Source organism: Phocoena sinus, chromosome 19 (genome assembly GCF_008692025.1).
Source record: "Phocoena sinus isolate mPhoSin1 chromosome 19, mPhoSin1.pri, whole genome shotgun sequence".
NCBI lineage: Eukaryota > Metazoa > Chordata > Mammalia > Artiodactyla > Phocoenidae > Phocoena > Phocoena sinus.
This window is the reverse complement of record NC_045781.1, coordinates 51737024-51753203: the sequence shown is the minus strand read 5'-3', so window position 1 is coordinate 51753203 and position 16180 is coordinate 51737024. Positions and strand designations below refer to the sequence as shown.

The 16180-nt window shown below is 46.0% G+C and overlaps 1 protein-coding gene across 3 annotated transcripts in view; it reads left to right on the top strand.

The window, feature by feature from the left end:
* The window catches only part of CDYL2 (chromodomain Y like 2), a 191284-nt gene that overhangs the window by 147196 nt on the left and 27908 nt on the right, over positions 1–16180 (top strand). For all 3 annotated transcript variants that reach the window (XM_032613788.1, XM_032613787.1, XM_032613789.1), the window contains exon 3: positions 15077–15294. In XM_032613788.1, the coding sequence (XP_032469679.1) occupies positions 15077–15294 (218 nt within the window). The remainder of the gene's footprint in view (positions 1–15076; positions 15295–16180) is intronic.

The window sequence follows — 16180 nt, the reverse complement described above, 5'->3', positions numbered from 1 at the left end:
ATGAGGGGGTGAATGAATGGATGGACCAGAGAGAGAAGCAGGGAGCCTCTCCTGCTTGGCGACGTGGGGGTCCTGAGCCCCTGTGAATCGTCGCACGTCTGTCAGGTCCACCCATTGCACCTTCGACCCCAGGCGGACTGTCTCACATTCTCACATTGCACACCTGCTCCTGGTAATGTGGCATGGAGAGCGGAGGTTTTGTCAGGGCTCTTGATAGCACCTGAAGGATTCCCTTTCCAGAGTTTTGTCTGACAGTTGTTCTCACCACCTGCCCATGGCCCTGCTGGCTGTGCTTCTTTCTCCACCCTTAACATTCACGCAGTCTCACCGGCTCCTAATTAAGCCCCTGGGCTCAGACCCTGCCTGTCCTCCATCAAGGGCACCGCGTGTCCTTTTCAGCAGAGTGTGTTTCATTCGGGTCACATGTTCTGTATTTTGTGTAGTCCTTCGCCGTGGCAGAGAAGAGGCAGCGGACTTCTTAACAGAAGGACGACTTACATAAAGGGCTTCGGGATTTCTCCTGTAAGGTGGTTGTGGGTTTTGGAGGCATCGTGGTGAGGAAGAGACTGGAAAGAGTGAGGGGTGGGCTTTGGAGGCAGAGGGTCTGTGAGTTCCAGTACAGACTGCCTCTTGTTGAGCCAGTGACTCTAGGCCAGTGTTTCCAGCTTTGAAGCCTTGGTTTTCACCTCTGTCCTAGGGGGATAACAGTACCCACCACAGAGGATTAAATGGTGAGTCCCTGCACACAGCAGTGCTGGTGGGTGTTCATTTCTCTTCTCTCCTTTCTTAGGTGGCAGGCTTGCTGCTGCTGGGGCCCCTCCCTGTACTCAAAGGCACGCTTTCCTCCCTACCGCCGTATGCCCTGTTGCCTTCTCATCAACCCTAGGATATTCATTGTCATTCCGTTCATGTCACCCAGCAAGGCAAACTCAAGAGGCCCCCCTTCTGGGTGGTAGGACGCCTGACCCTGTCACTTGTGTCCTCAACGCTAGTCAGAGCTGGCTCTTCCGAGATCATTAGCCTTCCGAGATCGTTATTTTCTCCTACAGTTCAGTAGGGAAAAAGAGGTATTTACTTTGTACCCACTGTGTGTTGGGAACTGGGGATTAGAGATAACAAGCCTCATCTTACAAAGAACTTATTAAACTGATTAAGGGATCAGATGCTCCCAGATGGCCAGCTGCAAACCTGAGTGTGCTGAGCGCTCAGGAAGACCCCAGACAGACCACCGTCGGGGCCCCCAGGGGTGGCTATTCCTGGGGAAGAAGAGTCAGCTGCCTGGAAGAGAAGCATTTCAGGTGGCCCCGAGGATTCCAGCTGTGAAGGTGGACGGAAGCAGCATTCTGGGCCAAGGGGCAGCTGAAGATGGCCCAGAAGCAGGAAACTTCACGTCATCCTGGAAATCAGGGTGTTTAAGGGGTAGGAGTGGGAGATGAGGTTCGAAAATAGGGTGAGGCCAGGAGGTAGAGTTTGTGAGCAGAGGAGTGACTAAAACAGATGAGAAAATGACCTTTCGGTGGGGTCGCTTTCTGCTTTGGAGACCCTAGGGAGTCTTTTGCGGGTGCCAGGATTCTGGTCTAACAGTGCTTTGAGGATCAGCATGGCCTTGGGTGGGGTTTAACACAGGAGCTGTGATTTCACCTGTAGAAAAGTTTCCTTTTAGTCAGGTTATTTTACATTTTGAATTCAGGCTCCGCTGTTTAAAACATTTAGACAACTGACAATAGACATCGTAAGATGTATGACTATCATCACTCCTGACACTTTGAAGTGATTTGGGAGCCTAAGCTTTCTTGAAATTCCTAGTGTATAGATTTTATAAGGCATGATTATAACATGCCAGAGGGTGACTAACACGGCTAAAGAAGATTTTTTTTTTAATTTGGCTAATTTATTTTTTAATATAGTTTTAAAGGTTACAGTCCATTTATAGTTATTACAAAATGTTGGCTATATATCCCCCATGTTGTACAGTACATCTTTGAGCCTGATTACACCCAATAGTTCGTGCCTCCCACTTTCCAACACCTATACTGCCCCTTCCCCACCACTGGTAACCACTAGTTTGTTCTTTTGTTTTGTTTTGTTTGCGGTACGTGGGCCTCTCACTGTTGTGGCCTCTCCTGTTGCGGAGCACAGGCTCCGGACGCGCAGGCTCAGCGGCCATGGCTCACGGGCCCAGCCGCTCCGCGGCATGTGGGAACTTCCCGGACCGGGGCACGAACCTGTGTCCCCTGCATCGGCAGGCGGACTCTCAACCACTGCGCCACCAGGGAAGCCCCACTAGTTTGTTCTTTGTGTCTGAGTCTGCATTTTTGGTAATATTCGCTAGTTTGTTGTATTTTTTCAGATCCCACATATAAGTGATATACAGTATTTGTCTTTCTCTGACTTATTTCACTTAGCATAATGGCTTAAATAAGATTTTTTTTTTTAAGGTACCTGTAAATTCAAGCCTTGCTATTGAATTCAGCTCTGAGATCAGGGATTCTGTCCATGGTGACAGTTAGGGGCTGGGACAGTGACCAGCTGTGAAGTGACTGGTGCAAGTACTGAGTGTATGTTGGGCTCTTTGAACTCTCATCACACGAGTGGGTGGAGTGATTGGAGGGTGTTTTCAACTTCACACTGCCCCCGGCCCACCCCCCTCTAGAGATCTGACCCCCAGCACCGCTTCTGTGGAAAGGCGCTGCTGTCCCTACCTGTGGAATCTGTTGGTGACACCTCATTCCTTCTGCCGGGCAGAGACAAGAAGGCCCCGGTGCGGTAACTCTGCACTCTCATACTTCCCCTCCCAGTGCACCCTCAGACCGGTCCACGCTTTAGGGATCTCCGGTGAGTGAACCACAGACCAGGAAATGGTTCTCAAGCGCAAAGACTATCACTTTCTCTTCTAAGAACTGCAGCTGGAAAACCCTAATCCCGCAGTCAACAAAGGGTGGTTTCCCTCCACTGCGGAACGGGTGAGTCTTCTCTCTTGTTTGTTTTAAGCCTCCCCTCTGCCCAGCCCTCTCCCCAGCTTGCAGCCGAAGGTGCTCCAGTGTGAAGTGCCCTCTGGGGGCTCCCAGCCCTCCCTTATCTCTGTGAATCGTGTCTGCTGGAATTCCAAGATAGTGATCGTGACTGGGATGCTGGGGGAGAAGGACCAGAAGGGAAGTGCCTAACATTCGCACCTTTTTACGGGGACAGCAGCAGATCCAACACAATTCCCTTATCCTGCTCTCCAGCCTCTCGCTCTCACTCTCCCAGTTTTGGTTAGGAGACAGAAACTTCTCTAGGTCCTCTGTTATGTGTTTAGCACTTGCTCCTTTGTCTACCCATTCATTTATTCAGCAGCGATTGAGCCACTTCTGTGTGCTGGGTTGCACTGAGTCTAAAGATACAGGAATGGCTAACATGGCTCTTACGTTTAAGAATCTGTGTGCAGGTGAAGAGGGAGCCAGATGTGCCAGAAAAGCAATGTCAGGATTTGCAACGTACGCAAGGTAATTATCCTGCCGCGTGATTACCTGCACTGTCCAGTATGGCAGCTACCAGCCACATGTGGTTAAAGTTAGAACTCAGTGCATTAAAATTAGACGAAAGTTTTGAAGTTTCAGTAGCCATATGTAGCTGTTGGCTACTCTGTTGAGCAGTGCAGATATCAAACATTTCCAGCATTGTAGGGGGTTCTCTAGGACAGCGCTGAATCAGACTGTAAGTTCTTAAGCACAGGATCTATCTCTCTGCCCATCAGTTTATCCCAGGAGCCAGGTTTGTCCTAGACACTCATGAACTGCATGCTGAATGGATGGAGGGAGGGGCAGTAAAGGCTGTAAAAAAAAAAAAAAAAAAAAAAAAAAGGATGTACCAGCAGCCACTAGAAGAGGGATTAGCTGCTGCTCTGGAAGAATTCCTAAGCGGGTCACAGCAGAGCTGCGTTGAGAATGGTGAGGAGACCATTACCAGGTGGGCAAGGGAGGAAGGGCATTCCGGGAGAGAGCGACCCTGGTCTCAAGATGTCTTCCTTCTGTGTCCTGATGGCTCACACCCCAAAAAAGTGTTACTATATTCTTCGCAAGGGAAGGAAACTTCACACCGTGTTCTATCCCTGGGCATCTCTGAGAGGTGAGGTCTTGCCTGGCTGTTGTGAAGCAGAAGGGCCAGGTGTGATGTAAGTACGAGTTAGTCATCTAGGTGTGAGAGCAGCCTGATTTCAGGAAACAGACGCTCCTATGTGTGCGACTAATACCAGGATTTGGAAGTGTGGCCAAGAGGCTGAGAAATGAACAAGGAACGTGTTTCAAAATCAGGAGTGTTAAATGCGAGGCCGCCATGTGGTGTGAGGAGGCTGCTCCAGTTACTTTCCGTTGTTTGTCTTCTGCTCATTCATTCGCTTGATGGACGCTGCGCTGAGCAGTGCTGCCTTCCAGGCACTGTGCTCAGTCCTGCAGACACAGAGCGAGTGGCTCTCAGGTTTGTCCCCAAAGAGCCTGCCGTTAGGTGGAGACATCAGGCAGGTGCAGAGATGATGATGATGCAGTAAAACGAGCTCGGCTTGGTAACAGTTGCGTGTGACACTGGAGCCAGGTGTGGCACCCAGCTTCTCCTTCCTCCTTTGTTCAGTGAGCTCTTGGGAAGAAAAGCAGAATATCCCTCAGCGCCAGCACCAGCACCAGCGGGAGGGCCCGAGACCAGTGTTAGGTTTCCGAGTCCTGTTGCTTGAGTCAAGCATCACTTTTGAAGTCAAGATTCTTAGAGTTTGAACCCTATTCTGACCCCTCCTAGTGGCATGACCTTCGGTTTTGCTTTTCTCACCTCTAAAATGTGGCTGAAACGACGTCTTATAGGGTACTTCTTAGGATTGGGTGATGTAAGCTATGTGAATCACATAATAAGCATTCAACAAAATAGGACTCTTCCATTATGGTGAGGAATCGAGTGTGAAACCAGCACAGATGACGCACCCTCCCCTGGGGATAGCATCCTTTGGTGCCCTGTCTGAACTTCTCCTTCCTTCCTCGATGTCCAGAGGAAGCTTGGTGCTCTTCGGTGCTGGGGTTTGACATGTTCCTGGTGGAGAACGTAGGCATGGACGCTGAGCCCTGCCTGGAGTGGCTAATGCTGCGTGCAGCGGTGTCCTGTGGTCTGTCCCTCGTCTGTCCAGTCCTCTGGCCTCCCCCAGACCTTTACCCTCTGTCCTCCCAGAAAGCTCACCCCTCGTCCCGGGACAGCTTCTGTTTCTCTTTGGATGTCTTACAAACTGCAGTGCATTTTCTGACACACCTCTTCCTGCCGCACAGTGACAACTGTGCACCATTTCTTGACACTTCTTGAGTATTTCCACCATTTCTCAGTTGATTGGGCAGGTTTCCTTCTCCTGCTAGCTGAGTTGAGATGCCTTTTTCAGTCTGCAAGAGTCTCTCCTTAGGGAATCTTCCACACACCTGGATCTTTTATTCTTTTCTCCAATCTGATCATCTCTATCTTTTAATATAGGAGTCTAACCTGCTCAACAATTAATGTGATTATTAATATTTTGGATTTTTTTCTATTCTATTTTGCATTTTAATATTATCATTCTTTTTCTCTGCTCGCTCTCCCATCCCCAGCCCCTACCCTTTTCATACTTTTAAAGTGAATTGGTACATTTTATATATTCCGTCTCCCTGAGCTGACTTAGAAGCTAACCATAGATAGTATTTGTATTCTTAAATTTTAGCATACATACTCAACTATGAATTTTTTTTCTAATAGCTGTGATATCCTCCTCTTGATATAACAAGGAGGGCCCTACTTGGTTTTAACTTCTCAATGAGCCTCTTGTTTTTGTTTTGTCCAGTCAGTGTTGTTAAACACCAAAAACTATTTTTATCATTTTTGCAGCCAGGAATTACATTTACTAAATTAAAAATAATCAACTGTGTTTCTTTTATCTCTTGTCTTCCTATGAATTAACTTTTTGATTTGCTGAAGTTTCTCTTTATAATTCTTTTAGAGTCTGTGGTAGATAAACTCTTTTAGTTTTGGGGTATCTGAAAATACCCATTTCTTGGTCCTTTAAATGTGGTTTTAGCTGGGTATAAAATTCTTGGTTGGTAGTTATTTTCTCTCAGCATTTTGATGATAGTTCATTTTTTTCAGGCCTCTGTCACTGCTTGTAAATAGTAAGTTGAAAATAATTTCAAACTTATATCAAACATTGTAATCCTTTTTGGATTTACCAGTTTTTAGCGTTTTGCCACGTTTGCTGTCTCTTTCTCTGTATGTGTATGTGTGTTTCTGTACATGTATATGTAGATATATAGACTCACACATATGTACACACTTAGAACTTATATACAAATGATTATACAGATTATATATAAATTATTATTCTTTTTCTGAACCATTTGAGTGTAGATTGCATACATCATGCCTCTTTACCCAGTAATATATTTTGTGGTTTGTTTTATGTTTGTTTGTTTTTACTGAAGTATAGTTGATTTACAACGTTGTGTTAGTTTCAGGCGTACAGCAGAGTGATTCAGGTTTTCATATATGTGTGCGTATACACACACACACACACACACACACACACACACATACATATATATGTTGTTTTTCAGATTCTTTTCCATTATAGGTTATTATAAGATATTGAATATAGTTCCCTGTGCTAAACTCCTAATTTATCCCTCTCTCCGTCCCCAGTGATATTTAGTAAAGGTATTTCTAAGAAAAAGGATATTCTCAAGTCAACACAGTACAGTTACGAAATCCAAGAAATTTAACATTGGTAGAATCCTTTTATCTAATCTTTGGTTCTTTTTTTTTTTTTTTGCGGTACACGGGCCTCTCACTGTTGTGGCCTCTCCCGTTGCGGAGCCCAGGTTCCGGATGCGCAGGCTCAGCGGCCATGGCTCACGGGCCCAGCCGCTCCGCGGCATGTGGGATCTTCCCGGACCGGGGCACGAACCCGTGTCCCCTGCATCGGCAGGCGGACTCTCAACCACTGCGCCACCAGGGAAGCCCTAATCTTTGGTTCTAATTCCATTTTTTTCCTATTACCCCAGTAATGTTCTTTAGATTATTTTTCCCTCCAATATAGAATCCAGGCCAGAATCCTATGAGGACTTTAGTTGTCATGTCTCTTTAGTTCCCTTTAATCTGGAGCAGTTCCTTGGTCTTCCATTGTCTTCAGTAACACTGGCATTTTTGAAGAATACCGTCCAGTTATTTTACAGAGTGTTCCTCATTTTGAGTCTGTCTGATGTTTCCTTAAGACTAGATTCAAGTTATTCATCTCCACTGAAATACTTGATATGATGTTATTTCCTCTGTCTTACCCATCCATCTCTTTCCTTCTTCCCTTCCTTCCTTCCTCCCTCCCTCCCTCCCTCCCTCTCATCTATCTATCTATCATCATCATCTCTATCTATCTATTATCAGTTCAGACTTGAAGATTATTATTTTATGCAATGGTTTATAATCCATTTCTTCCTCTTATTTACTTTTATGTTCAAATTGTCCTAGATTTGGCCAATGGGAACCCCTCCAAGCTGCCTTATATGTCCTTTTGACATGCCTGGTTATTTTTTTGGTCACTTCCTTACTTCCAGGTACAATAAGACTTTCCAGCCCACTTTGTACCTTGCCTGTCCCAGCCCTGGAAGCAGCCATTTCTCTGGGAAGTCCTGGATTATTTTAGTGGGGGTGGTATTTAGAAGCCAACATCTGGGGTCTGAGTGTGCTCATTGCTATGAGATCTTCATTTTTTCTAAGCCCTTTCAGCTAATGGAGCTAGGAAATAGATATAATTTTAAAAGCCATGAGTTCATACTGATACCTCCAGTTTCATTCTAATCCTACTGAGTTCCTCCTTGCCTTCCCGCATTCCATATTTGTGTGTCCCTTCTTCCACAGAGAGAACGCTGTTTCTCCATAACATCATACAGTTACTCATTTGCTCACCCTATAATTCACATAAAATAATTTTAGAATTGCTCCACCCTTACCCTTACGAAAAGCAAATCCACTAAGAAGAATTCAAGATTTGTCTGAGGGTATATAAGTCATTATATTGAGTCCAAAAGTTATTTGTATTGATCATCCTCCCCTTGAATACATAAGTACTACGTGATCCATGGTTGGTTGCATCCATGGATGCAGAACTGTGGACACAGAGGACCACAGTTATATGCATAAGTTATATGCATAAAGTTATATGCAGATTTTCTACTGCATGGGGTTGGTGCCCTTAACCCCTGAGTTGTTCAAGGGTCAGCTATACTCAGAGAAGCGTGGAAGAGAACTATACTCCTTCCCCATCCCTTCTGCTCTATTCTGTCAACCACTGTGGATGTCCAGTTTCATTGTCGTCTGACTTATTCTTCCTCTGTTTCTTTTGGCAAAAATAAACAGATTTATCTATTTTCCCTTCTTTCTTATACTAAAGGTAAAATACTTTTATACCTTGCCTCTCTTTACTTGAAGATACGTTTTGGAAATCACTCATTAATTCATAGAAATAGTTTTCGTTCTTTTTACAGCCGTATAGTATGCCTTTGTGTGGATACACCGTAATTTACATCCTTAATCTATGCTTGGAAGTTTAGGTAGTTCCCATATTTTGCAGTTGTGAATAATGCTGTGAGGAAAATGTATATGTAATAATAATAATAGTAATAATAATAATAAATATATATATTTTTGGGGGGTATATTTTTATGTTATGTTTCCAGAAGTGATTGCTATGTTGAGAGTACATGCATGAACAGTTTTCTCACATGTTGCCAAATTCCCTTCCATAGTAGTTGTACCATTTTGCATTCCACCCACAATTAAGAGAATGCCCAGCTCCCCACATCCTCTCTAGAAGAGTATACTGTCAAGATTCTGAACTTTTGCCCAGTGAATGGGTAAGAAATGGTATCTCAGTGTAGTTTTAACTTTCATTGCTTTTATTACGAGTTTTAGTTTGCATTATTCTTTTGAGTGAAGATGAAATCTTTTTTTACGTTTAAGAGCTATTTTTATGTAGTATTTGTGGATTGTCTGTCCATGTCTTCTGTCCGTCTTTTTTCCTGGAAGAATTTTGGTCTTCTTGTCCTCACTGTTTAAAATTTCTTTACAATTTGAGGATCTTTTATCTGTGATATGCAGATTTCTTCCTGTTTGTCATTTGCTTTTTAATTAGTCCTTTGCCTTACCCTTGTGCTCTTTTCCTTTCTGTCTGCTTTTGTCTGAGAATTTCTTATTGATTTTAAATGGCTCTTTTTCTCACATCTATCACTTTTAGCATTTGAAACATTGCTATTCTAAAGTCCTTGTCAGATTGTCTCATAATATCCAATTTATCTGATTTGGATTCCTTCATGTCACCAGTATTGATTTTATTGGCTAGGATTCTGAGCATTCAATATCTTCCTATTTCAGAATTTTGGTGTACAGGCTCATTTCAAGAGGGAAGTTGGTTTCTGTCTTTCTTTGCTTCCTCTCTCTCCCTCCACCTGGCCCGGAGCTCCCGAGAAAGCCTTGGCCGTGGACAGCACGTGGTTTTGTCACTGTCGTTCTGCCTTCGTGGGAGGGCATCACGCCATTGCCTGGCTTCCATCCCCTGGGTCCCTCCTCCGGTCTCGAGTGGGAGGCTTGGTTTCTGCTGCCCCCCCGGGTCCCCTTCCCGCCCAGCACTCCTGGCCCCCATCCCTGTGTCGAGCGTCGTGCTGATGCTCTGCCACACACACAAAGAGATGGTTGTTTGTGAGCCCAGTGTCGTCTCTGTCACCTCTGCACGTCTGGAGCAGAGGGGCTGTGTCAGAGCATGATTTTATGGAGGCTTCCTAATGGGAAATACTCCTTTGTACTCTGAAGGAAGGAATGTGAGAAGGCTTGAAGGGAGTGGAAGGAAGGAAACTAGCCTGATTTGGGGGCGGGGGGGGGAGGGGTGGTTCCTTTGTCCCAGAAGCACAGCATGTGTCCCTTCACTTCGCAGTCATCTGCGTGCGGGAAGTGAGGGCACAGAGGAGGGATAGTGACCTCCAGCCTCGCAGCCCTGAGAGGACGGGGTGCGGGGCTTTGAATGCCGCCACCACTGGGTTTTCACTCTGGCCTTCGGGCTCACCAGGGTGTTCACCCATCTCTCCTGGGTCTGTTCCTCGGACTTGGAGGGAGTGTGTGGGGCTGGGAGTGCGAGAGGCGGGGCTGCAAGGACTCACCAGCTAATTCCTCATTTTTGGAATGATTTGGCATCCTTCAGCTAACATTTCTGCAGTGCCTAGAATAAGCCAGGCACTTGCTAATCCCATATCGATTCCTTAATTAAATTAGCTCCGAACAACCATGAAAAGCAGGTACCACTAACCCCATCTTCTGACGAAGGAGATGACACTCGAGGGCTCGTGTGGCTTCCTGGCTTCTCCTGATGAGCAAACACAGGGCTGGGATTGCCATGCTGTCTGGCTGCAAAACCCCAAACTTCTATCCTTCCGGCATGTTCTGTTTCCCATGGTGCCTTCCCTGCCAGCCTGCCCCCATCTCTCCAGAGGCACGGTGCCCAAGAAGAGGAGTGGGCTTGAGAGCACCTCCTTGTGAGGTCAGAGTTAGGTCCAGAAAGGTAACTTTACGCAGCTGTACGTGAGTGAATCCGGGCCCTCACGGAGGCTTCCTCCCTTCCCTGGCCCAGAGATGGTGCGTCACCATTGGAGATGTGAGCCATGTGTCCTAATAGAGAATAAACAGGTCCGTTTTCCTCACATAGTTTTATGGATTATTTGGTCAGATGGTTCCTTAAGGGCTGCTTCCCCTTATGCTTTAACAGAAAGACCATGGGCTCCTTCACAGAGAACCCCCCACCCAATATTTTTTATCATGTCACCCTATCTTTTCCTATCTGTCATTATTTTAACTAAGTCTACTTGTTTACTTCCCATCTCCCACGCCTGAAGCAAGCTCTGGGACGGCATGGACCTTATTTCTCTGATTTTTGTTTCATCTCCAACATCTAGTGTTATAGCTGGCCCATAGGAGGTGATAACTAATTAGATTTTTTTTTAATTTATCTTTTTTTAGTTTTGGCTGCGTTGGGTCTTGGTTGCTGCGTGCGGGCTCTTTCTAGTTGCAGTGAGCGGGGGCTACTCTTCGTTGCGGTGCACAGGCTTCTCATTGCAGTGGCTTCTCCTGTTACGGAGCACGGGCTCTAGGTGCGCGGGCTCAGTAGTTGTGGCACGCGGGCTCAGTAGTTGTGGCTCGAGGGCTCAGTAGTTGTGGCTCACAGGCTCTAGAGCGCAGGCTCAGTAGCTGTGGTGCACGGGCTTAGTTGGTCTGCGGCATGTGGGATCTTCCTGGACCAGGGCTCGAACCCGTGTCCCCTGCATTGGCAGGCGGATTCTTAACCACTGCACCACCAGGGAAGCCCCTAATTAGGTTTTGAATGAACGGAGAAAAGGAGAGGCAGCTGCCTCTAATCCTGGCTCTGCCACTTCAAACCTTCACGGCTCCCAGCAAGTTACTCACTTTTCCTTATCTGCAAAGTGGAGTAAGAATGGCGGTTTTGTAGGACTGTTGAGGAATTTAGAGGCAGCGTACAGAGCTGCTCAGAAAAGGTAACCCTCAGGTCCTCCTCCTTAATATAATTGTAAAGCAGCACCTTGACTTGGTTGTGGGGCAGGAGTTTAATCAGACCTCTCCCAGCCCTGGGTAGCACTGATCTTCCCAAGCCCCGAGCTGCTGACTTCTCACGGCCAAGAGCTGGTGGCCGCTGAGAGCAGCTCCCATGATGCGCTGACCTGTGCCAGCAGGTCCCCAGCACGGATCTGCCAGCTCTAATTAGGAAGCTTCTGAGGAGCTGGAGGTTTTGAGGTTGACCCTGAAGAAACAGCTCCCTTTACACAAGGCTTTTAATTAAATGCTCGCGTTTACTTTCCGGAGTTCATTGAATCATTTACCCACATCATGGTGTTTGACAAAGCCCAGTTGCTGTGGGTAATGGAAAAGTACAAAATGAGGAGGCTTCTTGGAGGCTGTCAGGTGACACAGGCACTGCTGCTTCTGTGCCCCTTTGGGGCTGGGCGCTCGTCTGGCTGGGGACGGGGTATGCAGGGAAAGGGTCCAGGGAAGCATTTCCTGGTCCCTGCCTTTGACTTGGTTCTTGAGATTCCAAGACCCCCCCATGCTAACTAAGAATCTGAGTCCACCTTGATGTTATCCAGACCCTGGTTCTCAAAGCCTGGTCGCTGCAGCAGGGGCAGTAGCATGGGGTGGACCCAGCAGGCTGGTTTAACAGTTCTCCAGGTGATCCGGATGCCTGTTCAAGTGTAAGAACAACTGGGGACTTCCCTGGTGGTCCAGTGTGGTAAGTGTGGGAGTGTGGTAAGACTCCACACTCCCAATGCGTGGGGCCTGGGGTTGATCCCTGGTCAGGGAACTAGGTCCGCATGCATGCTGCAACTAAGAGTTTGCATGATGAAACTAAGAAGTCTGCATGCTGCAACTAAGAAGTCCACATGCTGCAACTAAAAGAGCCCACATGCTGCAACTAAGACCCGGCACAGCCAAGATAGATAGATAGATAAGATAGGTAGGTAGGTAGGTAGGTAGGTGTGTTTCAAAGATGTTCATGATCTTTAAAAAACAAAAAGTGTAAGAACCACTGGTCCAGGGTCTCAAACCTGCCTGTAAGTCACAGTTGCCTGGGAAATGGTTTTCTTGGGGGGTTTTTGTTTTGTTTTGTTTTTTAAAATTATCTTAATTTTAAAATGTACTCTTTAAAATAAACTTCACTTTTGTGGATTTCCAGAAAATTTGGAAAGATAATAGAGTTCACGTATACCCCGTACTCAGTCTCTCCTATTATTATGAGCTTCTTCACTAGTGTGGTACATTTGTTACAGCTGATGGACTGCTGTTGTTGCATCATTATCGACTAAAGTCCATCCCTTATCCTAACGTCTGTTCCAAGATCCTGATCCCACATCACACGTAGTCGTCATGTTTCCTTAGGATCCTCTGCGCTGTGACAGTTTCTCAGGCTTTCCTGGTTTTTAATGACCTTCACAGTTTTGAAGTATACTGATCAGGTATTTTGTAGAACTCTCCTCCATTGGGATTTGTCTGACCTTTTTTGCATGATTAGACTGGGGTTGTAGGTTTCTGAGAGGAAGACCCCAGAGGTCCAGCACCCTTCTCCTCACATCGTGTCAGGGGTGCACACCACGCCATGACTTATCCCTGTTGGTGCTGGTCTTGATCACGTGGCCAGCAAGGCTTTGACTTCTCCATCTGCCACAGTCAGGTTTCTCCACTGTTACTCTCCCCGCTGAGCCCCCCAACTTTCCACATTGTTTGGAAGGAAGTCACTTTGTGCAGCCCGCCCTTAAAGAAGTTATGTTCTACCCCCTTGAGAGCAGAGCATCTACATAAACTGTTTGGAATTCTTCTCCATGGGAGATTTGGCTCTTGTCTCCCACTTATTCAATCTCATTTAATTATATCAGTATGGACTCATGGATATTTATTTTGTGCTTTCAATTATAATGCAATACATACGACTTTATGTTGCTCAAATTCTGCCATCTTTGGCCATGGGGAGCTCTTTCACTTGCTCCTGTGTCCTTTTGACATACCCCCATCATTGTGAAGGTTGTCGTTATTATTATTTATTTATTGTGGGGTTTTTTTAGTACTTCCGTCCTTTTAGCCTCTGCAAGCTTATCTTGCATGTTTCTTGCCCCAGTCCTGGAATCAGCCATCTCTCCAGAGAGCCCTGGTTCCTTTTATTGAGAATGAAACCAAGCTCTGGGCCCCAGGTGTGCTCACTGCTATTGGGATGTCAGACTCTGGGGCCCTCTCAGCTGACAGAGCAAGGAAATACACATGTATATACTAACCTGTTTGTACACGCTTATCTGTAAATATTTCTGAATGTAACCATCTGTATCTGTATTGAGTTCATACTGAGGTCTTCAGTGCTCATCCATTACCACGTTGCTCATTCTAGCCCCCTCCCCTTGCTTACCTGTAAACTGCCACTCCCAACACTGAAAAACCTTCTTCTCCCCATCTGCCATCCATTTATGTAACTGTTCAACTCCAGCGTTCATGTATAATGTCAGAATTGTTAACTCGTACTTACCTCCATGTGATCAACTTTGTCAGCTGGAGTACACTGCGTCTGTGCAGGTTATTTGGCCTTTAATTTTACAGACTCCACTCATTCCTGAAGTTACTTAGGTCAGCCCCTCCCCCCCCGCCCCGCTTCAGGGAGGTGGTTTCGTACGTTTGTCATACAGTTAGATTCTTTTATCACATTCTGCATTCCATCATTGGATTCCCCCCATCTCTTAATTTTTAAAAAAAAATTTGCATACTTTAAGGTTCACTGTCTATGCTGTAGTTCTTCAGGTTTCGACAAATGCTTTATGTCTCATATTCACCATCATAATATCATATAGAGTAGTTTCACTGCCCTAAAAAAATCCCCTACGCTTCACCAATTCCACCCTTCTCTTATTGCACCTGAACCCCTGGCAACCACTGATCTTATAACTGTTTCTATACTTTTGCCTTTTCTAGAATGTCACGTAATTGGAGTCATGTAATGTGTAGCCTTTTCAGAGTGGCTTCTTAGTAATACTCATTTCAGATTCATTCACGTATTTTTGTGGCTTGATAATGAATTTCTTTGTATGCCAAATATTCTTTTGTGTGAATGAACCAGAGTTTGTTTATCCATTCACCTAGTAAAGGGCATATTGGTTGCTTCTGATTTTGGGTTATTATGAGTAAAGCTGCAGTTTTTTGGTTTTGTTTGTTTGTTTTGTTTCGTGGCCATCGTTGGGTTCCCTGTTGCTGAAAGCATCCAAGCAGAAGCTGGGTGCTCTCGGATGGATGAGTGGGAGAGGGAATCAAGGATTGCATGGGGTCGTTCACAGAGAGCCCTCTCTGTGCTCGTCCAAGTTTGGAGCCGTTAAGTCCCAGGCCCTTCACCACCCAGAACAGAGCTGCACACGGGTCCCAGCCACATCGGACCCTTTCCATGAAAATCTGAGTGTTCTCTGGTCACACTCCTGTGTGACTGTTCCCCAGTCAGTTTCTCACTTTGTTCCTCTGATTTTGGAAGGCTCTGCTCTGACCAACGGGGGACTAAACCTGCACAGCTCGGTGAAGAGGAAGCTGGAAGCGGAGAAGGACTACGTCTTTGACAAGAGGCTCAGGTATAGCGTCCGCCAGAACGAAAGCAACTGTCGCTTTCGGGACATTGTCGTGCGGAAGGAAGAGGGCTTCACGCACATCCTGCTGTCCAGCCAGACCTCGGACAACAACGCGCTGACCCCTGAGGTGAGGGGGCAGGATGGGGGGTGGGTGTCACTCTGAGGCAGTCACAGTAGGGCGCTGGCTCTCTCTCTGTGCTCTCAGGAGTGGATGGAGACAGCCGACGCTCGTGCAGACTTGACCGCGGGACCCCATTTACCGATTACCTTACATACGTTATCCGTCTGATCTTTACGACCAGTAACCATATTATCCCATTTTGAAGATGAAGACCCCGGTAAACAGAGAGATTCAATAAACTGATCATGGTCCCAGAATTAGTCAGTATTAGCCCCAGAAACCAAGCATCACATCTTGGGCTTTTCCAGTGAGACTGCATTATAATCAGCGTGTCAGATTTCTGTGCTTTAGATGGAATTCTATTCACTCAGCTCGCTTATAGTTTTTTTAATTGAGATGTAATTCACATGCCATAAATTTTACCCTTTTAAAACGTACCATTCAGTGGTGTTTAGTATATTCACAAGGTTGTGCAACCGTCGGCACTAATTCCAGAACATTTCCATCACCCCCAAAGGAAACCCTGTGCCCACTAACAGTCACCCCATTCTCCCCCAGCCCAAGTCCCCGGCAACCACTAATCTCCTTTCTGTCTCTGTGGATTTACCTATTCTGGACATTTCGTATGCATGGAATCCTACAGTACATGGTCTTCCATGACTGGCTGCTTTCACGCAGCACGGTGTTTTGGGGGTTTCTACATGTGGTAGCGTGATCAGTGCTTCATTCCTCTTCCATGTGTGGATAGGCCACATTTTGTCCATTAGTTCTCCAGTTGAGGGACATTTGGACTGTCTCCACTTTGGGCTATCATGAAAAATAATGTTATGGACATTTGTGTATATGTTTTTGTGTGAACATATGTTTTCAGTTTTCTTGGATATATTCCTGA